The 19,362-nt window shown below is 36.5% G+C and overlaps 2 protein-coding genes across 2 annotated transcripts; one reads left to right on the forward strand and one right to left on the reverse strand.

Annotated features, from left to right (window-relative positions):
- The first annotated feature begins 8,507 nt into the window (after positions 1-8,507).
- On the forward strand, positions 8,508-10,577 carry LOC111879703 (aldehyde oxidase GLOX). Its single transcript, XM_052764172.1, has one exon. It carries the CDS (start codon positions 8,666-8,668, stop codon positions 10,319-10,321), a length of 1,656 nt encoding a protein of 551 aa, XP_052620132.1. The 5' UTR covers positions 8,508-8,665; the 3' UTR covers positions 10,322-10,577.
- A 1,460-nt stretch (positions 10,578-12,037) lies between these two features.
- Positions 12,038-14,068, reverse strand: LOC111879711 (aldehyde oxidase GLOX1). The gene has a single exon (XM_023876168.2). It carries the CDS (start codon positions 13,826-13,828, stop codon positions 12,182-12,184), a length of 1,647 nt encoding a protein of 548 aa, XP_023731936.1. The 5' UTR covers positions 13,829-14,068; the 3' UTR covers positions 12,038-12,181.
- Between the last annotated feature and the right edge of the window lie 5,294 nt (positions 14,069-19,362).

Genomic DNA, 19,362 nt, shown 5'->3' on the forward strand with positions numbered 1-19,362 from the left:
ATCTTGTACTCCAAAATCTTCCTTACCATCATCATATGTTACAACGTAAATTTCAAAACAAAAATTTCATTTTTCACACAACCATTTCCACATAAAATGTTTTATAAAATATCCAATGATAGTCAACAAAACATATTGTATCCCAAGATTACAAAATCAAATCCTTCCTCTAGTGTGTACGAGTCACGCCGGGCGCCTTTCCACGGTCCTTGCTAGTACCTGAAACACATAACACAACAACTGTAAGCATAAATGCTTAGTGAGTTCCCCAAAATACCACTTACACACATACGCCTTTCCAGGCCATACTCCATACGACCTTCCGGTCCATGTGTCTCAGGGGACTTCCGTCCCAACTCGGTAAACCTTCCAGCCTTACCCGTGTCGACCATCCGGTCCATAACTCTCTGACCTTCCGGTTCATATCATAATGCCTTCCGGCCCATATCATAATGCCTTCCGACCCATATCATAATGCCTTCCGGCCCATATCATACATAGCATACATATCACATAAATAATGCATACCGAACATGCAATGCATATCGTACAAACATGCATCTCATAACATATAAGACCTTCCGGTCACACATAGGTACCTTTCCAGGTACAGTATAGTGAGAAGACTCACCTCGTATGATGTCTAGAATCTCACGTGCTCGATATCTTTGAATCCCGAAACAACGACCTAGCCCCACCTATTCACAACAAATAATTATTCTAATTATTATCAGCTTCCAAGGCTATGCTACGTCCTTTTCCACTATCCCATAGAAGAGTAAAAGACAATTTCACCCCTCCCTAACTCGAAAGTCCACATGTTGACCAAAACCCTAAAATTCAACAAAAGTCAACAACAAGCAATACACGGGGCGTACTCTTGCATTCCAGAAATGGGGGACGCGACCCAGTACGCGGCGCGTACTGGGATTACGCCCAGCTTACATCCTAGTTTCTTACTTTCTCATTCCAATGTCTTAAACGATTAAGACATAACCCCATATTCCAGATCTGGCCATTTTAATACTTCTTAATCCATAAAGTCGAAACCTTTAAGCCTTTTCATGGCTATAAAGGTTCCCCACACCTTCTAACCCTTTCCCTTCTCCTCCAAAAGTCTAGATCTCATGCATGGCTCAACATTCACATCCAATATTGCATTTTTATGAACATACAACTCATATAGTTCTGGAATATGATAGATCTAGGCTAATGGAGACTACTTGCTCATAAAGTCTCCATCTTGGGACCAAAAACCCTAGAAATTGGTCCAAGGAGTGCACCATATAAACTACAAGGCAAGATCTAAACTTTTTACCTCAGGAAGAAGCTCCAACCTTTGTAGTCCTTAGATCCACACTTGTCCACCAACTGCTAGCCTCCATAATGGTCTCCTCTTCTCTTTCGCCACCTTGAAATGGCACTTTGGAGCTTGGAACACTCACACCCAAGCTAAAAACGAAGGAAATGCTCTCTTAGGGTTTCTTTCTGAAAGATGGTGGCTGAGGGACAAGACCATCTCATTCCTTTTATAGCCCTCAATTCATATTAGGGTTTTGAATATGGGCCGGTTACGCCCGGCGTAACCTTAGGTTCGCCCAGCGTACCCGGATGGAATCCGCGTACAAGATAAGCGCGCGAGTACGCACAACATACTCCTTGTACGCCTAGTGTACTCACCAACTTAACACTCAACACAAAGGACCCAATATGACAACTTGGAAAAGATGAAAAGTTAAATGGTAGAATCTGAATTTCAGGCTGTTACAATTCTCCCCCACTAGAACCAGACTTCGTCCCCGAAGTCTTACTCCGAAAACAACTCCAGATGCTGCTCCTGCATCTCCGACTCGGACTCCCACGTCAGGTCGGACCCATTCCGATGCTGCCACTGAACCTGCACCAATGGCACCTCCTTGTTCCTCAGAACCTTGATCTTCCGATCCCGAATCGCGATTGGTTTCTCGGCATAATTCAGGCTCGCATCCACCTGAATATCTTCTAATGGTACCACTGCCAACTCGTCGGCTATGCACTTTCGCAACTGCGATACGTGAAAAGTGTCATGATTCTAACCCAACTCTGCTGGCAACTCCAAACAATAGGCTACCCTGCCTACCCTCGCGATCACCCTGAAAGGACCAATATATCGGGGCCCCAACTTGCCCCTCTTCCTGAATCGGATCACTCCTTTCCAAGGAGAGACCTTCAGGAGCACGAAGTCGCCGACCTGAAACTTGAGCTCGGACCGACGTCTATCCGCATAACTCTTCTGACGACTCTGAGCGGTCAATAACCTCTGCCTGACCTGCTGGATCTGCTCTGTCGTCTGAAGCACAATCTCGGTGCTGCCCATCACACGCTGCCCTACCTCTTTCCAGCAAATGGGGGTTCGACACCTTCTCCCATACAACAGCTCAAAGGGCGGCATGCCAATGCTCTAATGATGGATGTTGTTATAAGAAAACTCCGCCAAGGGCAAATACGTGTCCCAACTCCCTCCGAAATCCAATACACATACCCGAAGCATATCCTCAAGCGTCTGAATCGTCTGCTCACTCTGCCTGTCCGTCTGTGGGTGGTATGCGGTACTAAAATGCAGCCTCGTACCCAACTCCTCGTGAAACTTCTTCCAAAATCTGGAAGTAACGCACATCTCGATCTGAAACAATCGAGATCGGAACTCCATGCCGCGATACCACCTCCCTCACATATAACTCTGCCAGCCTCTCAGTAGAGGAGCTCTCACTGATGGCAAGGAAGTGAGCGCTCTTCGTCAACCTGTCCACAATCACCCAAATTGCATCGACACCCCTCGCGGTCCTTGGCAATTTAGTGATAAAATCCATGGTAATCTGTTCTCATTTCCACTTGGGAACCTCTAATGGCTGTAGCTTACCATGTGGACACTGGTGTTCGGCCTTAACCCTGCGACAGGTCAAGCATCTCTCTACAAACCATGCGACATCCCTCTTCATACAGGGCCACCAATAATCCTTTTTCAGGTCCAAATACATCTTAGTGGCCCCGAGATGGATCGAGAATTTCGATCGATGAGCCTCTTCCATCAAGATTGTACGTGTTCCGCCCACGGACGGTACCCATATCCAACCCTGAAAAGTCATAAGCCCCCGACTATCGGTAACAAATTTCGATACCAGCCCAACACTCGCTCTCTCTTCTGACTTTCTGACCTCACAACCTCAGCCTGGGCCCCACGGATAGCATCCAACACCGGGGTCATCACTGTCAATCTCAAACAAACATCCCGCAATGGGGCGCCCTCCGCCCTTCGGCTCAGAGCATCGGCTACAACATTAGCCTTGCCCGGGTGGTACAGGATCTCACAATCATAATCCTTGACCACGTCCAACCACCTCCTCTGGCGCATATTCAGGTTGGGCTGATCCATCAAATACTTCAAGCTCTTGTGGTCCGTGTATATCGTACACCGAACCCCATATAAATAATGTCACCAAATCTTGAGGGCGAACACTACCGCTCCCAGTTTCAAATCATGAGTGGGATATCTCGACTCATGAGGCTTAAGCTGCCTCGAAGCATACGCTATCACATGCCCCCTCTGCATAAGCACCGCTCCCAGTCCGGATATCGATGCATCACAATATACCACAAAATCCTCCATCCCTTCCGGAAGGGCTAAAACTGGGGCCTCGCATAGCTTCTGGCAAAGTGTCTCAAATGAGGTCTGCTGCTCCGGACCCCACGAAAATGCAACACCCTTCCGGGTCATCTTGGTGAGTGGCACAGCGATCTTGGAGAAATCCTTAATAAATCTCCGATAATAGCCGGCCAATCCCAAAAAGCTCCTGATCTCGGTGGGTGATCTCGGCACCTCCCACCTCATGACTGCCTCAATCTTGGCCGGATCGACCAATATCCCATTCTGGTTGACGAGATGTCCCAAGAACTGAACCTCTCGTAACTAGAACTCACACTTGGAGAATTTGGTATACAGCCTCTCCGTTCTCAGAACTCCAAGGATCTCCCTCAAATGCTCCTCATGTTGTTCTCTGGACCTCGAATATACCAAAATATCATCAATGAATACGATCACCGACCGATCCAACATCGGCCTGCACACCCTGTTCATGAGATCCATGAACGCAACTGGTGCATTGGTGAGCCCAAAAGGCATCACCACAAACTCGTAATGCCCATAACGATTTCTGAATGTTGTCTTCTGGATATATTCATCCCGATCCCTCATCTGATGATAACCCGACCTCAAGTCTATCTTGGAGAACCAAGATGCCCCCTGTAACTCATCGAACAGATCATCGATCCTCGGCAACGGATACCGGCTCTTGACCGTCAACTTGTTCAAATCCTGGTAATCAATACACATCCGGTGTGAACCATCCTTCTTCTTGACAAAAAGGATCGGCGCTCCCCAAGGTGAGCTACTCGGTCGAATAAAACGACTTTTCGACAAAAGATTATTTATAATAAATAATCTTAACCAAGCTGTAGAATATGTCTCAAGGGTTCCGTACATATAAAGAACGCCGAAATCCGAGTTATAACGAAGAACTTATGGCACGTCGAAGTTTTTCGGCAAAACCGGCATGGCACCGGGAGACGTAAATAGTGAATTTATGATGGATGACTTTTTAGCCTTAGTGATCTAAACCAAAGTTGTAGTATATGTTAAACCGAGAACATCCATAAAAAGAACGCCCAAATCTGACTTCGTATGAGGAAGTTATGATTTATCTAAGATTCGGCTTAGCAGTGCACGACCCGAAACTCGAATTTTAGTTCGAGTGGTTTTTGGCTTACATGACCTAAATGAGAGTTGAAGATCTCATTAATAGGAACTCAACAGTAAAAAGATAGACAAAAACGGATTCCGTATGAAGGAGTTACGAATTCTTCGCGGTCATTTAGCAGTCTAAACTCCTCCTACTGTTAAATTTGAGATCGGTCGAGAATTAGCCGATGGAGTATAAATGAAAATTTTTGATCTTGATTTTACCTACGTGCTGAAAAAAAATAATGTCGAAAACGGAGCACGTATGCGAGATTTATGATTTTTCTAAGTTTAAAGGCTGATGCGCGATAGGGGGTGACGTGGCACCACTAGAATTTGACACGTGGCACCACCAGAAGGCTGCCACATGCCCCAACTCGGCGAGTAGGTCCTCCTACTCGGCGAGTCCATCAGTCAGCACCCCTATAAATAGAGGTGTCGGGTTCCCTCACTTCCTCACACCTTCAAACCCTTCATTCTCTCTCTAGTTTCTCTCTCTAAAGCCCCAAACCCCCCCCCCCCCCCCCTAAAGTCTAGGTAAACCCCCTAGCACCCGAAGGAAGCCCCGAGGCTCCCAAAGCCTCAAGAAAAGAGCCTTTCAGCTCAGAAACTCTACTCCGGCGGAGCCTGGTTTCCAAGGAAACCCGCTGTAAGTGAGCTGTACCTAACCTATATTTAGTATAGCTTGTGTTTTAATATAGTAACATTATTAGGACCTTAAAATAATTATTTGGGCTATTATTATTAGTTATATAGAGTGTTGTTTAACGCTTATATAATAATAATAATAATAATAATAATAATAATAGCTAGGCTATTAATTAGTCACAGTTAACGTTAGACTAAACCCTAGTGGTATTGATACTAGGTTTTATCGAAGGATAATTGTTTTGAGATAACGAAGCGCTGCTCGAAGGCAGAATCATCACCTTTTTCAGGTGAGTGCATAGTTACTTTCATCTTACATATAGATATGAAGTATTTTATATAAACTATGTACTATTTGTGCATATTATCTGAATACTTGCTATCTATGCTGGACGAACGTTTTTATACATGTTTTAAATGATTTAAACTATATACGTATTTTATATATACAAACATGTTGGGTATGACATGGGTAGATGAATGATGAGAGATAAAAGATGATGTGAGTAAACATTGGCAGCTATAGACTTAGTGCCTAATAGATAACATCGGCAACTATGGACTTAGTGCCTATCGGACAAACACTGGTAGCTATGGACTTAGTACCTGTTAGGAATTGATAGCTATGGACTTAATACCTATTAGATAAACACTGGTAGCTATGTATTTAGTACTCGGTGAATAAACTATAGCAGCTATGGAATTAGTGTTTTACGAACAAGCATCGGCAGCTATGGATTTAGTGTCAGTCCTATAACCCTATAACCCTGGAAGTAAAGAAGATAATGGGGATGGGTAATTGGGATGATTGTTTGATTGTTTAAACATAATAATTATATTATTGTGGGTTGAAAACCCTATGTACTCACCAGGTTTCCCAACCTGACCCACTCAATTTATTTATATCACAGGTGTTGATATAAAGTCACATTACACTGAGAGATTAAGGAGATATAAATCACTAATGATACTGAATGTAAGTTCTGTTTATGCTTATGTTTTTGTATTGACGATGACATCCAAATGTTTTAAAATGAATACAAATACTTTTCTTCAGAAGTGTTTTGATAACGTATTTATCATGTTTTACTAGGAACAAATTCCGCAACATTTTTATTAAAAGAGGTACTCTGATTTTTATAAAGCATAAATAAAATCGGTCTTTTCTGGCCGTGAAAAATGAGGATGTCACAAGCAGCACATCACACACACATGGTTTCCGCTTTGGGTTTCTGGGATTGTACTCTGATTTTCATTACTTTTGATGTTATGGTTTGGGACACAACATTACGATTTTGAATTGTGTTGCTTATTGACAAAGTTATGGTAAAATGTTTTATAAACTATTAATTCAAAAATGAAATTTTTTGGTCTTGAAATTTGGGATGTTACACTCAATCACACATCACACATATTTCTGGTTTTGAACTCGGCTCAAATTGAGCTTTGTTAAGCTCACATTGAACTGCAACCGGTTCACATAGAACCTCTTCTTATGATCCCAAGGTTTGAACCTAGGGCCCTGATACCAAATGTTGGTTCGGCCCTTACAACTTCTGAATAGATAAGAAAAAAAAACAAACATGTATTCCCTATTGCTATTGTATACAAGAAGAAAAGGAAGAAAAAACAGATGGAAGTTTGTTTCTTTTTATTCAAAGGCTACTCAATAATTCCAAAAGCAAGAGGTTGTAAATAGCCTACAAAATACACAACGGTAATAAACAAAATTAAACTAAAACCTAGCTATTACCCCTAAAGACTATGACACTAAAAGGACCAAATACACCACATTTTCTTTTCTTTGAACTTAGTCAAACAACCTTTATTCAAACATTAAATTAAACAAACCATAGGCTAACTATTTGATCCATACCCAAAATTAAAATCAGCCCACCCATGTCAAGATTACCAAACATATGGTGGGTCTCCTCCTAATAACCCTATTTTGACAAACCATTTTAAAACACTCAGATTTCTACAAAGATTTTTGCAAACACCCCTATATTTGCAAAAAAAAAAAAAAAAAAAAAAAAAAAAAAAAAAAAAAAAAAAAAAATCCTCAAATCTCACACAACACACACTAAAACACACTTAAGGCTAGGGTTTCTCTTATGGAAGGGTGGAGGTTGGGTTGAGGCGAAACCCTACTCCATACATTGTTTAAATAGGGCTCAAAGCCCGAGATATACAACTTAATACACAAGTGCCACCGCACCATCGTGGACACCTAACCGTTCCACAACTTAATGACGTGGATGTGACGTAGTCCTGTAGACCGTTGCGACCAGAGACGAGGCTATGCATAAGGTAGATTGGTCCAAAACCCCATATTCAATAGGGTAAAGTACATTTGAATAAATGAAAATTTCTAGAAAGATCAATTTCTAAAAATGGATGTTATACACCAAAACTCCATTACGGAGACAATATATAAACTTTTTATCTATTTATCTAGGTCTTTATTTGTTTTTTCTGTTTTTACTTTGCAAATGTACTAACACACTAGTTTTTTTATCTACTGGTTTTTATTGGTTTTCAGTGTTTGGTGTTTAGTTGTATTTTTTTTTTTTTTTCAAATTTCAACTTCAAAGTTTCAATTAATTATTAGGTTTGTTTGGTGAACTGTTGTTAATTATGTGGTTTATTGTTCATTATGCATTGGTTATTAATTATGCATTGGTGTCAGTTATTTGGTTTATTGCTCACTTTTCAATGGTTTAATTATGCTCAAGTTTTTTAAGACCATCAACACAGTTATTGTTATTGTTTCGTACAATAGGTAAATTATTAAAATTTCTTTGTTCATTGTTCGGTAGAGTAGGACTTATTGTCTAATATTGATTTGTTAATTGCAAGTTCTATGGATTGTTTATTTTCTTAACCTCTAGTTAATCTCGTAATTAAGAAATTTATTGAACTTTTTTACCTTTTTGTCTTTAGACGCGTTTGATTGTGCTTTGGCTAGTAACTGTGCACAAAAACGAGTATGAGGGTGTATTATTGGAGGCGGAGGCTTGCCTTCAAGTGGCCGAAGTTTAATAAGGTTGCCGATGTCAGAAATTATTTGAGTGATTGCCAATTTCGCTAGACCACAGGACCATTTCTATGTAATATACTCTTCCTTTTATTAACTCTTTTTGTCGTATATATAATTTGGATACACCAGTTCATCGATGAATGTAGTCTGTTTTTTACTTTCTATATATATACCCCAAACATACAAGGTTGAAGGTCCCCACCATGGCTTCAGCTTCATTCATTATCCTTTCAGCTTCTTTCGCCTACTACCTGTTCTTTGCCACTATATTGTATCCTACGGTTGTCGGCGCGCTCGGCGGAAGTTGGTTCCTCCTCCACCCAACCATCGGCATCACCGCCATGCACATGCAGCTTCTCCCCAGCGACCGTGTCATTGTTTTCGACCGGACTGACTTTGGTGCCTCCAACATCTCCCTTCCAGACGGAAAATGCCGAGAGGATCAGTATGATTACATTTTGAAGAACGACTGTACAGCTCATTCTATCGAATACGATGTCGCTTCCAATTCCATTCGTCCCCTCATGGTCCTCACCGACGTTTGGTGTTCCTCCGGTGCTTTAATGCCAGACGGCAGCCTCATTCAGACCGGCGGGTTCAATGACGGTGATCATGTCATTAGAGTTTTTAATAACTCATGTAGTTCGTGCGAGTGGGAAGAGATAAAATCCGGCTTATTTCGCCGGAGATGGTACGCTACTAATCATATATTACCGGACGGCCGGCAGATTGTTATTGGTGGTCGCCGGCAATATAACTACGAGTTCTTCCCAAAAGCTATGGCGTCAGAGAAAGCTTATAGTCTGCCGTTTTTAGTACAGACAAATGATGCGAACATCGAGAATAATTTATACCCTTTTGTGTTTCTTAACACCGATGGCCATTTGTTTGTTTTTGCAAATAATCGTGCTATTTTATTTGATTACTCTCGGAATCAAGTTCTGAAAACATACCCTGAAATACCCGGCGGCGATCCAAGAAACTATCCAAGCACGGGCTCCGCCGTTCTACTACCTTTGTGTATCGTCAATGCCACCGTAGCGTCGGCGGAGATTTTAATATGTGGGGGTGCACCTAAAGGAGCATTTATGAATGCTGTAAATGGGAAATTTGATGGAGCGTTGAATAGTTGTGGCAGGATTAAAATATCCGATTCGGATCCAAAATGGGCCATGGAAACCATGCCTTTGGGTCGGGTCATGGGTGACATGTTATTACTACCGAATGGTGATGTTTTGATCATCAATGGCGGGTCAAACGGGACCGCCGGGTGGGAGTACGGGCGAAACCCGGTTTTCAGTCCTGTAATTTACCGGCATTATAACCCGATTAATTCTCGTTTTGAAGTTCAAAACCCGAGCACTATACCCCGAATGTACCATTCGACTGCTATTCTGCTTCGAGACGGGAGAATTTTAGTTGGCGGAAGTAACCCCCATACATTTTATAATTTCACAAATGTACTTTACCCTACTGAATTAAGCCTAGAGGCGTTTTCACCCTCGTATTTGAATCAAGGTTCATCTGGGTCACGTCCAAAAATAATTTCACCCGTGACCCAGACAAGAATTCAATACAGACAATTGATAAATGTTCGGTTCACAGTTCAAAACAAGGTGGACCCGAACATGATATCGGTGACACTGGTGGCACCTTCATTTAACACACATTCATTTTCGATGAACCAAAGGCTCTTGGTGCTTGATGTCGGCAAAACTACAAAGGTGGTCGGAAACTGGACATATGAAGTTAACATGACGGCACCACCCTCCGGTAACATTGCACCGGCGGGGTATTATTTGCTATTTGTGGTGAATCACGATATCCCAAGCGAAGGCATTTGGGTTGTGATTCAGTGAGCCATGATGAATAAGGGATAATACACGTCTGTTCAGGCATGGTCTAGACGGTGGACAACCCAGGCGGTCGCCCTGGGTCATGTCTCTAAGGGGCTCAAAATTCCTAGAATATATGGTATATATAGAGAGAAAAAAAAAAATCAACTTATTTAAAAATGCTAGGAAAATTATTTTTCTTGAAATTAATTGTTTGTAATGTCGTAGCAATGTTTTTTGCTTTTTAATATTAATAATGAATTTTATAACGATTTGTCTATTTTCAATTTTAAGGGCCTATTTTTTTTTTTGTCATTGGCCCACTATATCTTTGGACCGGCTTTTAATATGCATAGTGGCCATACAAAATTAATTTATTAACTAGATAGGGTTTACTTTCTTTTAACACTTGTATTTGTAACATCTTTTTTAAGAAAATGTTTAGATTGGTAATTTTTTTACTAACTACCATTTGTTTTAGTTTACAAATTTATAAGTTTTGGAACACAATGCCAAAAAACAGCTATATGTCACGGTTTACATCTAAATCAGACAAAAAGTCAAATTGGGGTATTGGAGTGGAGTGTGGGTACATGTAACATGGGTCAGAAGGTTAAATCATTCACGTGAGATTCCTTGCCAATCAATCCAATTCCAAGTTGCCAAAAGACATTTGTCTGCTTCAAACTTCAAACTTCTTTCCTTTCATCCATAAAAATAAGGTTAGGTTTCATTTAAGAAATTTTGTAAACAATAATCAAAGTGTTGTTATTTTCTTTTCAGAATTATTGGAGTGTGCTTGCCTTCAATTTGAGAAACTACACGGGAAAAAAACACTTTGTAAAATTACACATTTTTATTGTTAGTGGTTAGAGGTAGTTAATTAGAGTGAGTTATGGTTGTTAAAATGTAAATCAGCCATAGTTAATTTTATGTTTGTTTTCTTAACCATAGTTAACTATATATTTTTTTAATATAATGACAATGTATACATACTCTAATCTATTTCCGAAATACTTCGAATGATACAAGTGAGTTAGAAATCATCTGGTATAACCGAGTAATTTATGCAAAATGTTACATTGTCGATTTACAATTAATATAGATATATAAATTTTTCTATTGTATATTGGAAAATATTATTTATTAAAAGATTTCAATCTAACCAACATGTCATTACAGACAGGAAAATGATTGATTGTTTGATTTTATAGTAACCAAGTTGGTAGAGGCGGACAAAGAATTGGTGTCAAAAAATACGCTTTCTATAGGACACCAGGTTTAACGAATCCCTAACTGGAATTTGTTAATGCTTAACTTTCTTTGAGTAACTGGCTTTTAATAAAACTAATTTATTGTTGAAGAACAATCATATCGAACCATTGAAGATTGTTGAGCGATTATAAACCATAGTTTCAATGACATGGTAAATTTAATGTTGTCAACAATTTTAAAATAATTAATAGAGTAAAACTGAAATTTGGTTATTGAATAAAATTATTCTAGAGTTGAGGCTAGCCATTTGGCTAATAAAATGTGAGATAAAATTATTAACAAGGAAGTTCTAAGTTATATTCTATGCATGTACTAACTCGCATTTAAAAGAAGAATAAAAATCATTCTAATAAACATGACATGCCAAAGGTACAAGGTTCAATCAATGCCACATCAACAAAATGTATATAATTTCGTAACAATGAAATTAAAATAAACAATAATATAAAATAAAATTCAAAGTTAATGATTAAACCGTCTTAAAACATTTAAAAATGTCTGAATGAAACAATATGTATAGTATTTACTTACATTTTCTCATTTCAAAAAATTTATTAGTTTAACGTAAGCCTTAGAGTTATCTTAACAATTAACCTTACGAATGTTTTGTCACTCCAAGTGAACCCAAATGCCTTCACTTGGGATGCCTTGGTGTACCACAAAAAGAAGGTAATAACCCACCGGTGATACATTGCCGGTAGGTGGTGCCGTCACAACCACCTCATAGTAGGATGTTCCGATGATCTTCGTGGTGTTTCCTCCACCAAGAACCAACAACCTTTGATTCATGGAAAATGAATGTGTGTTAAACGATGGTGCCACCATTGTCACCAAGACTAAGTTCATGTCCACCTGGTCATGGACTGTGAACTGTATAACCATCTGTTCCCCATACTCAAACTGTGTACGGAAAACAGACGCAAGTATTTCCGGACGAAGTCCGGATGAACTTGGATCTAGATAAGAAGGGGAAAATGCCTCCAACCTTAATTCAGTAGGATAAAGCACATTTGTGAAAGTATATTTTTCATGAGGATTACTACCACCTACAATAACCCGACCATCTCGAACCAAAACCGCAGTCGAATGGTACATTCTTGGTATAATGCTCGGGTTTTGCACCTCAAAACGGTACCCGATTGAGTTGTCAGGTTTGTATATTACCGGTTCAAGAACTGGGTTTCGCCCATGTTCCCAACCCGCGGTCCCACTTGATCCACCATTGATGACCAAAACGTCACCGTTTGGAAGCAACAACATGTCACCCATGACCCGGCCCATAGGCATGGTCTCCATGACCCATTGAGGATTCGGGTCGGATATCATAATTCTCCCACATGTATCCAATGCTCCATCGAATTTCCCATGTTTAGCATTAGTATAAGCTCCTTTCGGTGCACCACCGCACACCAAAACTTCAACCACAGCTACAATATCTTGTACTATCCGCATTGGAAGTAGTACTGCAGAGCCGGAGCTGGGGTAGTTCCTCGGGTCGCCACCAGGTATTTCCGGGTAAGTCTTGACAACTTTGTTATCGGTGTAATTAAATAAAATCGCATGGGTATTCGCAAAGATGAACAAATTTCCATCGGTATGAAGAAATACAAATGGGTATAAGTTATTCTCAATCCACCGATCATATGTTTGAACTAGAAACGGCAAGCTTTGAGCTTTCTCCGACGGTGAGGTTTTCGGGAAGAATTCGTAGTTAAATTGCCGGCGACCACCAATAACAATCTGTCGGCCGTCTGGTAATATATGACTGGTGGCGTACCATCTTCTTTGAATCAACCCAGATGGCATCTCTTCCCAATCGCACTTATCACAAGATCTATAAACTCTTACGGCATGATCACCATCATTATATCCGCCAATCTGGACTAAGCTGCCATTGGAGTCTAGAGCTCCGGAGGAACACCAAACATCAGTGAGAACCATGAGGGGGCGAAGGGTGTTGGAGGAGACGTCGTATTCAACTGAGTGTGCGGTGCAGTCGAGCTTCAACACCATGTCGTTTTGGTCAAAGCGGCATTTTCCGGCGGGGAGGGAGATATTTGAGGAGCCAAAGTCTGTGCGATCAAAGATTACGATACGGTCGTTAGGAAGGAGCTGCATGTGCATGGCGGAGATGCCAATGGTTGGGAGGAGGAGGGTCCAGTAGCTGGCGGCGGCAGGGCACGCCGGTGGGGCATAGTGGAGGAGGAGAAGGCCGAAGAGGAGGTGATAGTATACGTGGGAGGTGGAAATAATCATGAATTTTGAATGTGTTTTGTGATCCTATTGGTGATCGGAGGTGGGGTGCAGGTGGAGATACCGGAAATTAATGGGAGGTGTTGGCAGCTATAAAAATGGTTCATTTGGATTTAGATCAATTATTGATTTTCCAACTATAAAAATGGTTCATGTTATATCTGAATTCATGAATATGAGAATTAACATAACATTGAATTTATGCAATCCGATTTTAGTTATATTATGTAAAGATTATATCTGATACTTTATTGGTAACAGGTTTTATAAAGCTTTAAGATAGACAAAGAAACTAAATTTTAAAATAGTCTAATTAAGTAATAATAATTTGAGATATTGACTAATTAAGTAATAATAATTTTTGAAATCATGCTATATTAGTCCCTACACAATCCTTGATTACATATTTTGATGTTTCGCAATACTTTTTGTGAGCGTATCATATTTGTTAAGGAAATTTGCTTCTATATATAAAAAAGAATAACTGAAACACTTTAGTGCTTTACTATGCGTTCTTGTGCATATTAAATAAAAAAGTATATCCTTGTGAAATTTTAAATTTTAATGAATTATTGTGTTCAAAGCATGAAAGGTGTGTTTCACATTTATGTCATCATGCTTCAACTTATTATCTTATGATGACGATTTTTTATTTATTAATTTATTTATTTTTTTGTGATATTCGTCTACAAAAATTCTACCTCCTTTTCTAGAAAATTGTGTTTCTCATCGTCTTGAGAGAAAAGCTATATATCATCAAATTAACGCAAACCGTTTTACCAATGCTGTGATGTATTTGTTTGACATCAAATTAACTAAAACCGTTTTACCAGTGTTGTGATGTATTTGTTTGACTTGAATAACTCTCTTAATCTTTGTGGTCAAATTTTGTTAAAAGAAAGTTAAAAGAAAAAATGAAATAGTGTTGGTGTTCTACATTTTATTAATGTGGTTATATTTAGCCAAATACTTTTGAGAACAATGAGATTGCTTTAACTTAGTTTAATAATTCAAGATTTAGATGTGTTTTGAACAAAAATTGTTTCAAAACACAAAGTGTTTGGAATATGTTTTCATGAAATAGCAAATTTAGTTTTTGCATACACAAAATACAAAAACATAGCATCGTAGCTATAATTGTTTTTTACTTGGTTAATTATAATTGTTTAAATAAATAAGCAAGTAAAAAACATTTGTTGAGTTCATTTTTATTGACAAAATTAGCGACAACAAAATTCATTTAGCTATAGAAATATTTGCCCGCTAATTTGACACTTAGGGGCTGTTTGTTTTCTTTGTGAAGATCTGCGCAACTATTTTTGTCTACGCCGTGCAGACAACGCGCAGACATATACCCTCGCAGAGTATTTGTTTTTTGAAAGTGCGCAGATCAAAAAACGTCTGCATGAGGTCTTCCTAACGCAGATATACACCACTGTCTTCAAAAGGTCTTCAGACCTTATTTTAACCTAAACAAAAAAAAACATGGGCCACCGTGTAGTTTTTTTTTTTTTGCCGAAAATACATTTTTAATGTCTCTAAATATTATTTAAAGAGAACCCTTAATTCACCAATGAAGCAATCAGAACCCTTGATTGCATTTCAATCTTATGTTTTCCACCATTAGATTAGATTGCTAACATCATCTTCTTCAAATAAAACTCAAACACAATTACATTTAATTATAGAATCTTTAAATTCAATAATTATATTATCAATTACAACATATCATTCTATTTATATACGAGATATCAGTTTCTCTAATTAATATTGTTCATAATTTAACTCCCTTATTTATAGGTTCTGGCTTCAAAATTCAAACCCGTTTAATTTTTATTAAATTTTTTTTTTTTTTGAAAAAACTCATTAAATAAGCATATCAATAATTTGGTCATTAACCTATAAAATCTAATCTAATCCTATTAAATTAGCAAAATATTTAAGAGTAAAAAATAAAATCAATATTATTTATAATTTATCTCCCGGTATATCCCACGTAAAATAAATCAATTTGAGATAATGGTTTTGAATTTAAAACTCATTAATTAAACAAGTCAACTAATTTGAAATTTTGATTCAATATAAATGATATCATTTTTTGTAGATGAATAACTGAAATTTCCAAGATAATATTTTAGGATCCCATTTTTTTGGAAGATAATGATTTCCTTATTGAAAAACAACCTATATATACGATTACATTGAAGTTGTTCTTCTTACGATTTTGGATTGAATCCTATGATTTACAGTGTTCTTCTTTAACGGTCTTATTCTATAATTCTTTTTTATAGGTTATTTCTTTACCCTGTTCTCCTTATTCTTTTACAATTTCTTGTATTTACTTTGTTCTTATTACTTGTTATTACTGTATTCCTGTTGAGAGGTCATGAAAAAAATTATCAATATACTTTAAGTATATTAGTTTCATTCATTTAATTATAGAAACAAAATTATATCCTTTATATTAATTTTTGTAATATGCTGACCTATGTTTGTCAAGAGAAAACCATAAAAGTCGTTTTAACGTATCATGACAAAACTCGTGGAATTGACCAAAAGCAATATGAAGAAGTTTTTTATTGTTACACTTCAACTTGCATGAATAAATACACACACACACACACACACACATATATATATATATATATATATATATATATATATATCTTATTCTAAGTTTTTCAATAATTCTTTTATACATTTTATTTTACTCTTTAGTTAAATTTTCTAATTTTATATTACTGTATTTGTTTATATCAATGGATTTAGTTTCAAAATCGACATTCGAGTACAAGACTTTACCGGTGTGGTGTCACTTACGTTATTTAATCGTGACACAAAGAAACTTATGGAAAAAACAGCATAAGAGTTGTTTCAAAAGTTTAATGAGGTTATCGATATTAACTTCATTTATATAAAAATAATTTTTTTACCTTTTGTCTATCTATTTTTATAACCATTTTTTTTAAATTTTTAGGAGGGTAATATGGAGATTTATCAATTTTCTTTGAATGTACTTTTCGATAAAAAAAAGTTGGTGTTCAAATTCAAATATCACATTATAATTTGAAGAAAAAATCGATGGTTATGCAATCTCAAACTTCACTGTTGATAATACAATCATTGTTGAATTGGAAAAAAAATTAACATCAAACATGAAACATTCTTTTAGGAAGAATACTACAAACATCTCTAAATATTATTAAAAGAAAACCCTCTAAATATTATTAAAAGAGAACCTTTAATTCACCAATGAAGCAATTAGGACCCTTGATTGCATTTCAATCCTATGTTTTCCACCATTAGATTAGATTGCTGACATCATCTTTTCAAATAAAATTCAAACACAATAACATTTAATTATATAATCTTTAAATTCAATAATTACATTATCAATTACAACATATCATTCTATTTATATACGAGATATTAGTTTCTCTAATTAATATTGTTCCTAATTTAACTCCTTTATTTATAGGTTCTGGCTTCAAAATTCAAACCCGTTTAGTTTTTTTTTTTTTTTTTGAAAAAACTCATTAAATAAGCATATAAGTAATTTGGTCATTAACCTATAAAATCTAATCCAATCCTATTAAATTATCAAAATATTTAAGAGTAAAAAATAAAGTCAATATTATTTATAATTTATTTCCAGGTATATCCCACGTAAAATACATCAATTTGAGATAATGGTTTTGAATTTAAAACTCATTAATTAAGCAAGTCAATTAATTTGAAATTTTGATTCAATATAAATGATATCATTTTTTCCAGATAAATAACTGAAAATCTCTAAGATAATATTTTAGGATCCCATTTTTTTTGGAAGATAATGATTTCCTTATTGAAAATCAACCTATATATACGATTATATTGAAGTTGTTCTTCTTACGATTTTGGATTGAACCCTATGATTTACAGTGCTCTTTTTTAACAGTCTTATTATATAATTCTTTTTGCTAGGTTATTTCTTTACCTTGTTCTCCTTCTTCTTCTACAATTTCTTGTATTTACTTTGTTCTTGTTACTTGTTATTACTGTATTCCTGTTGAGGGGTCATGAAAAAAATTAATCAATCTACTCTAAGTATATTAGTTTCATTCGTTTAGTTATAGAAACACAATTATATCCTTTATATTAATTTTTTTAATATGCTGACCTATGTTTGTCAAGAGAATGCCATGAAAGTCATTTTAACGTATGATGGAAAAACTCGTGGAACGGACCAAAAGCAAGATGAAAAAGTTTTTTATTGTTACACTTCAACTTACATGAACAAATACATATATCTTATTCTAAGTTTTTCAATAATTCTTGTATACATATTATTTTACTCTTTAGTTAAATTTTCTAATTTTATATTACTGTATTTGTTTATATCAATGGATTTAGTTTCAAAATCGACATTCGAGTACAAGACTTTATCGGTGTGGTGTCACTTACGTTATTTAATCGTGACACAAAGAAACTTATGGAAAAAACCGCACAAGAGTTGTTTCAAAAGTTTAATGAGGTTATCGATATTAACTTCATTTTTTTACCTTTTGTCTATCTATTTTTATAACCATTTTTTTTAATTTTTAGGAGGGTAATATGGAGATTTATCCATTTGCTTTGAATGTAGTTTTCAATATAAAGTTGGTGTTCAAATTCAAATTTCACATTATAATTTGAAGAACAAAGTTGATGGTTATGCAATCTCAAACTTCACTGATGATAATACAATCATTGTTGAATTGGAAAAAAAATTTAACATCGAATAAGAAACATTCTTTTACGAAGAATACTACAAACATTACACTTATTAAATTTCGTTTTTTATATTTCAGTTGACCAACTAACATATTTCTATGTACTATAAATGTAAGCGCCAACATCCGATTCGTTTAATGTTTTATTCGCAGAAATCGGATCTCAAGACACATTAAATTAGAAGGTTTTAAATATAATATAACTAAATCTAATATTTTAAAAACTTTAAAATATTAATTATTAACTTTTAGATTGACATATGAATTTATTTTCTACATTTAGGATGTTGTTTCGTTTACCGGTGATAACGCCACACCCGCTTCGAATCTTAATAAAAACACTACAACAAGTCCACTAACTAAGTGGACATCCTTTAAAAAGATGTATGGACATGAAGAATTAATACGCAACCTGTAAGATGTTTACGATGTTGATAATCTAACAACCATGTCCTCAAACAAACGACCATCAACATCAATAACAAATCGTACTTCTAGAGAAGGCAAGCTAAAACTATTAAATCCAAAGCAAGATAAATAATATATGATTTTCATGATTTTGTTTTGATTAGTTGAGTGATTTGACTATTATTTATTTTATATTTTGTTTACATACTATTTGGTTTTGGGGTTTGATTTTTTATGACTTTATTTCATACTATTCGTTTTTGGGTTAGAATTTTGATCATTTGAATATATTTTAGGTTTTATGAAATGTTGAATTATTCATCTATTTTCCTTTTAGGTGTAAACTCAGATGAATTTAGAAATTTAATCATATTTTAC

This window comes from Lactuca sativa, chromosome 5 (genome assembly GCF_002870075.4).
Source record: "Lactuca sativa cultivar Salinas chromosome 5, Lsat_Salinas_v11, whole genome shotgun sequence".
NCBI lineage: Eukaryota > Viridiplantae > Streptophyta > Magnoliopsida > Asterales > Asteraceae > Lactuca > Lactuca sativa.

Excerpts from the sequence above, each read along its gene's own strand:
- LOC111879703 (XM_052764172.1), top strand. The coding sequence starts at position 8,666 with ATGGCTTCAGCTTCATTCATTATCCTTTCAGCTTCTTTCGCCTACTAC.
- LOC111879711 (XM_023876168.2), bottom strand. The coding sequence starts at position 13,828 with ATGATTATTTCCACCTCCCACGTATACTATCACCTCCTCTTCGGCCTT.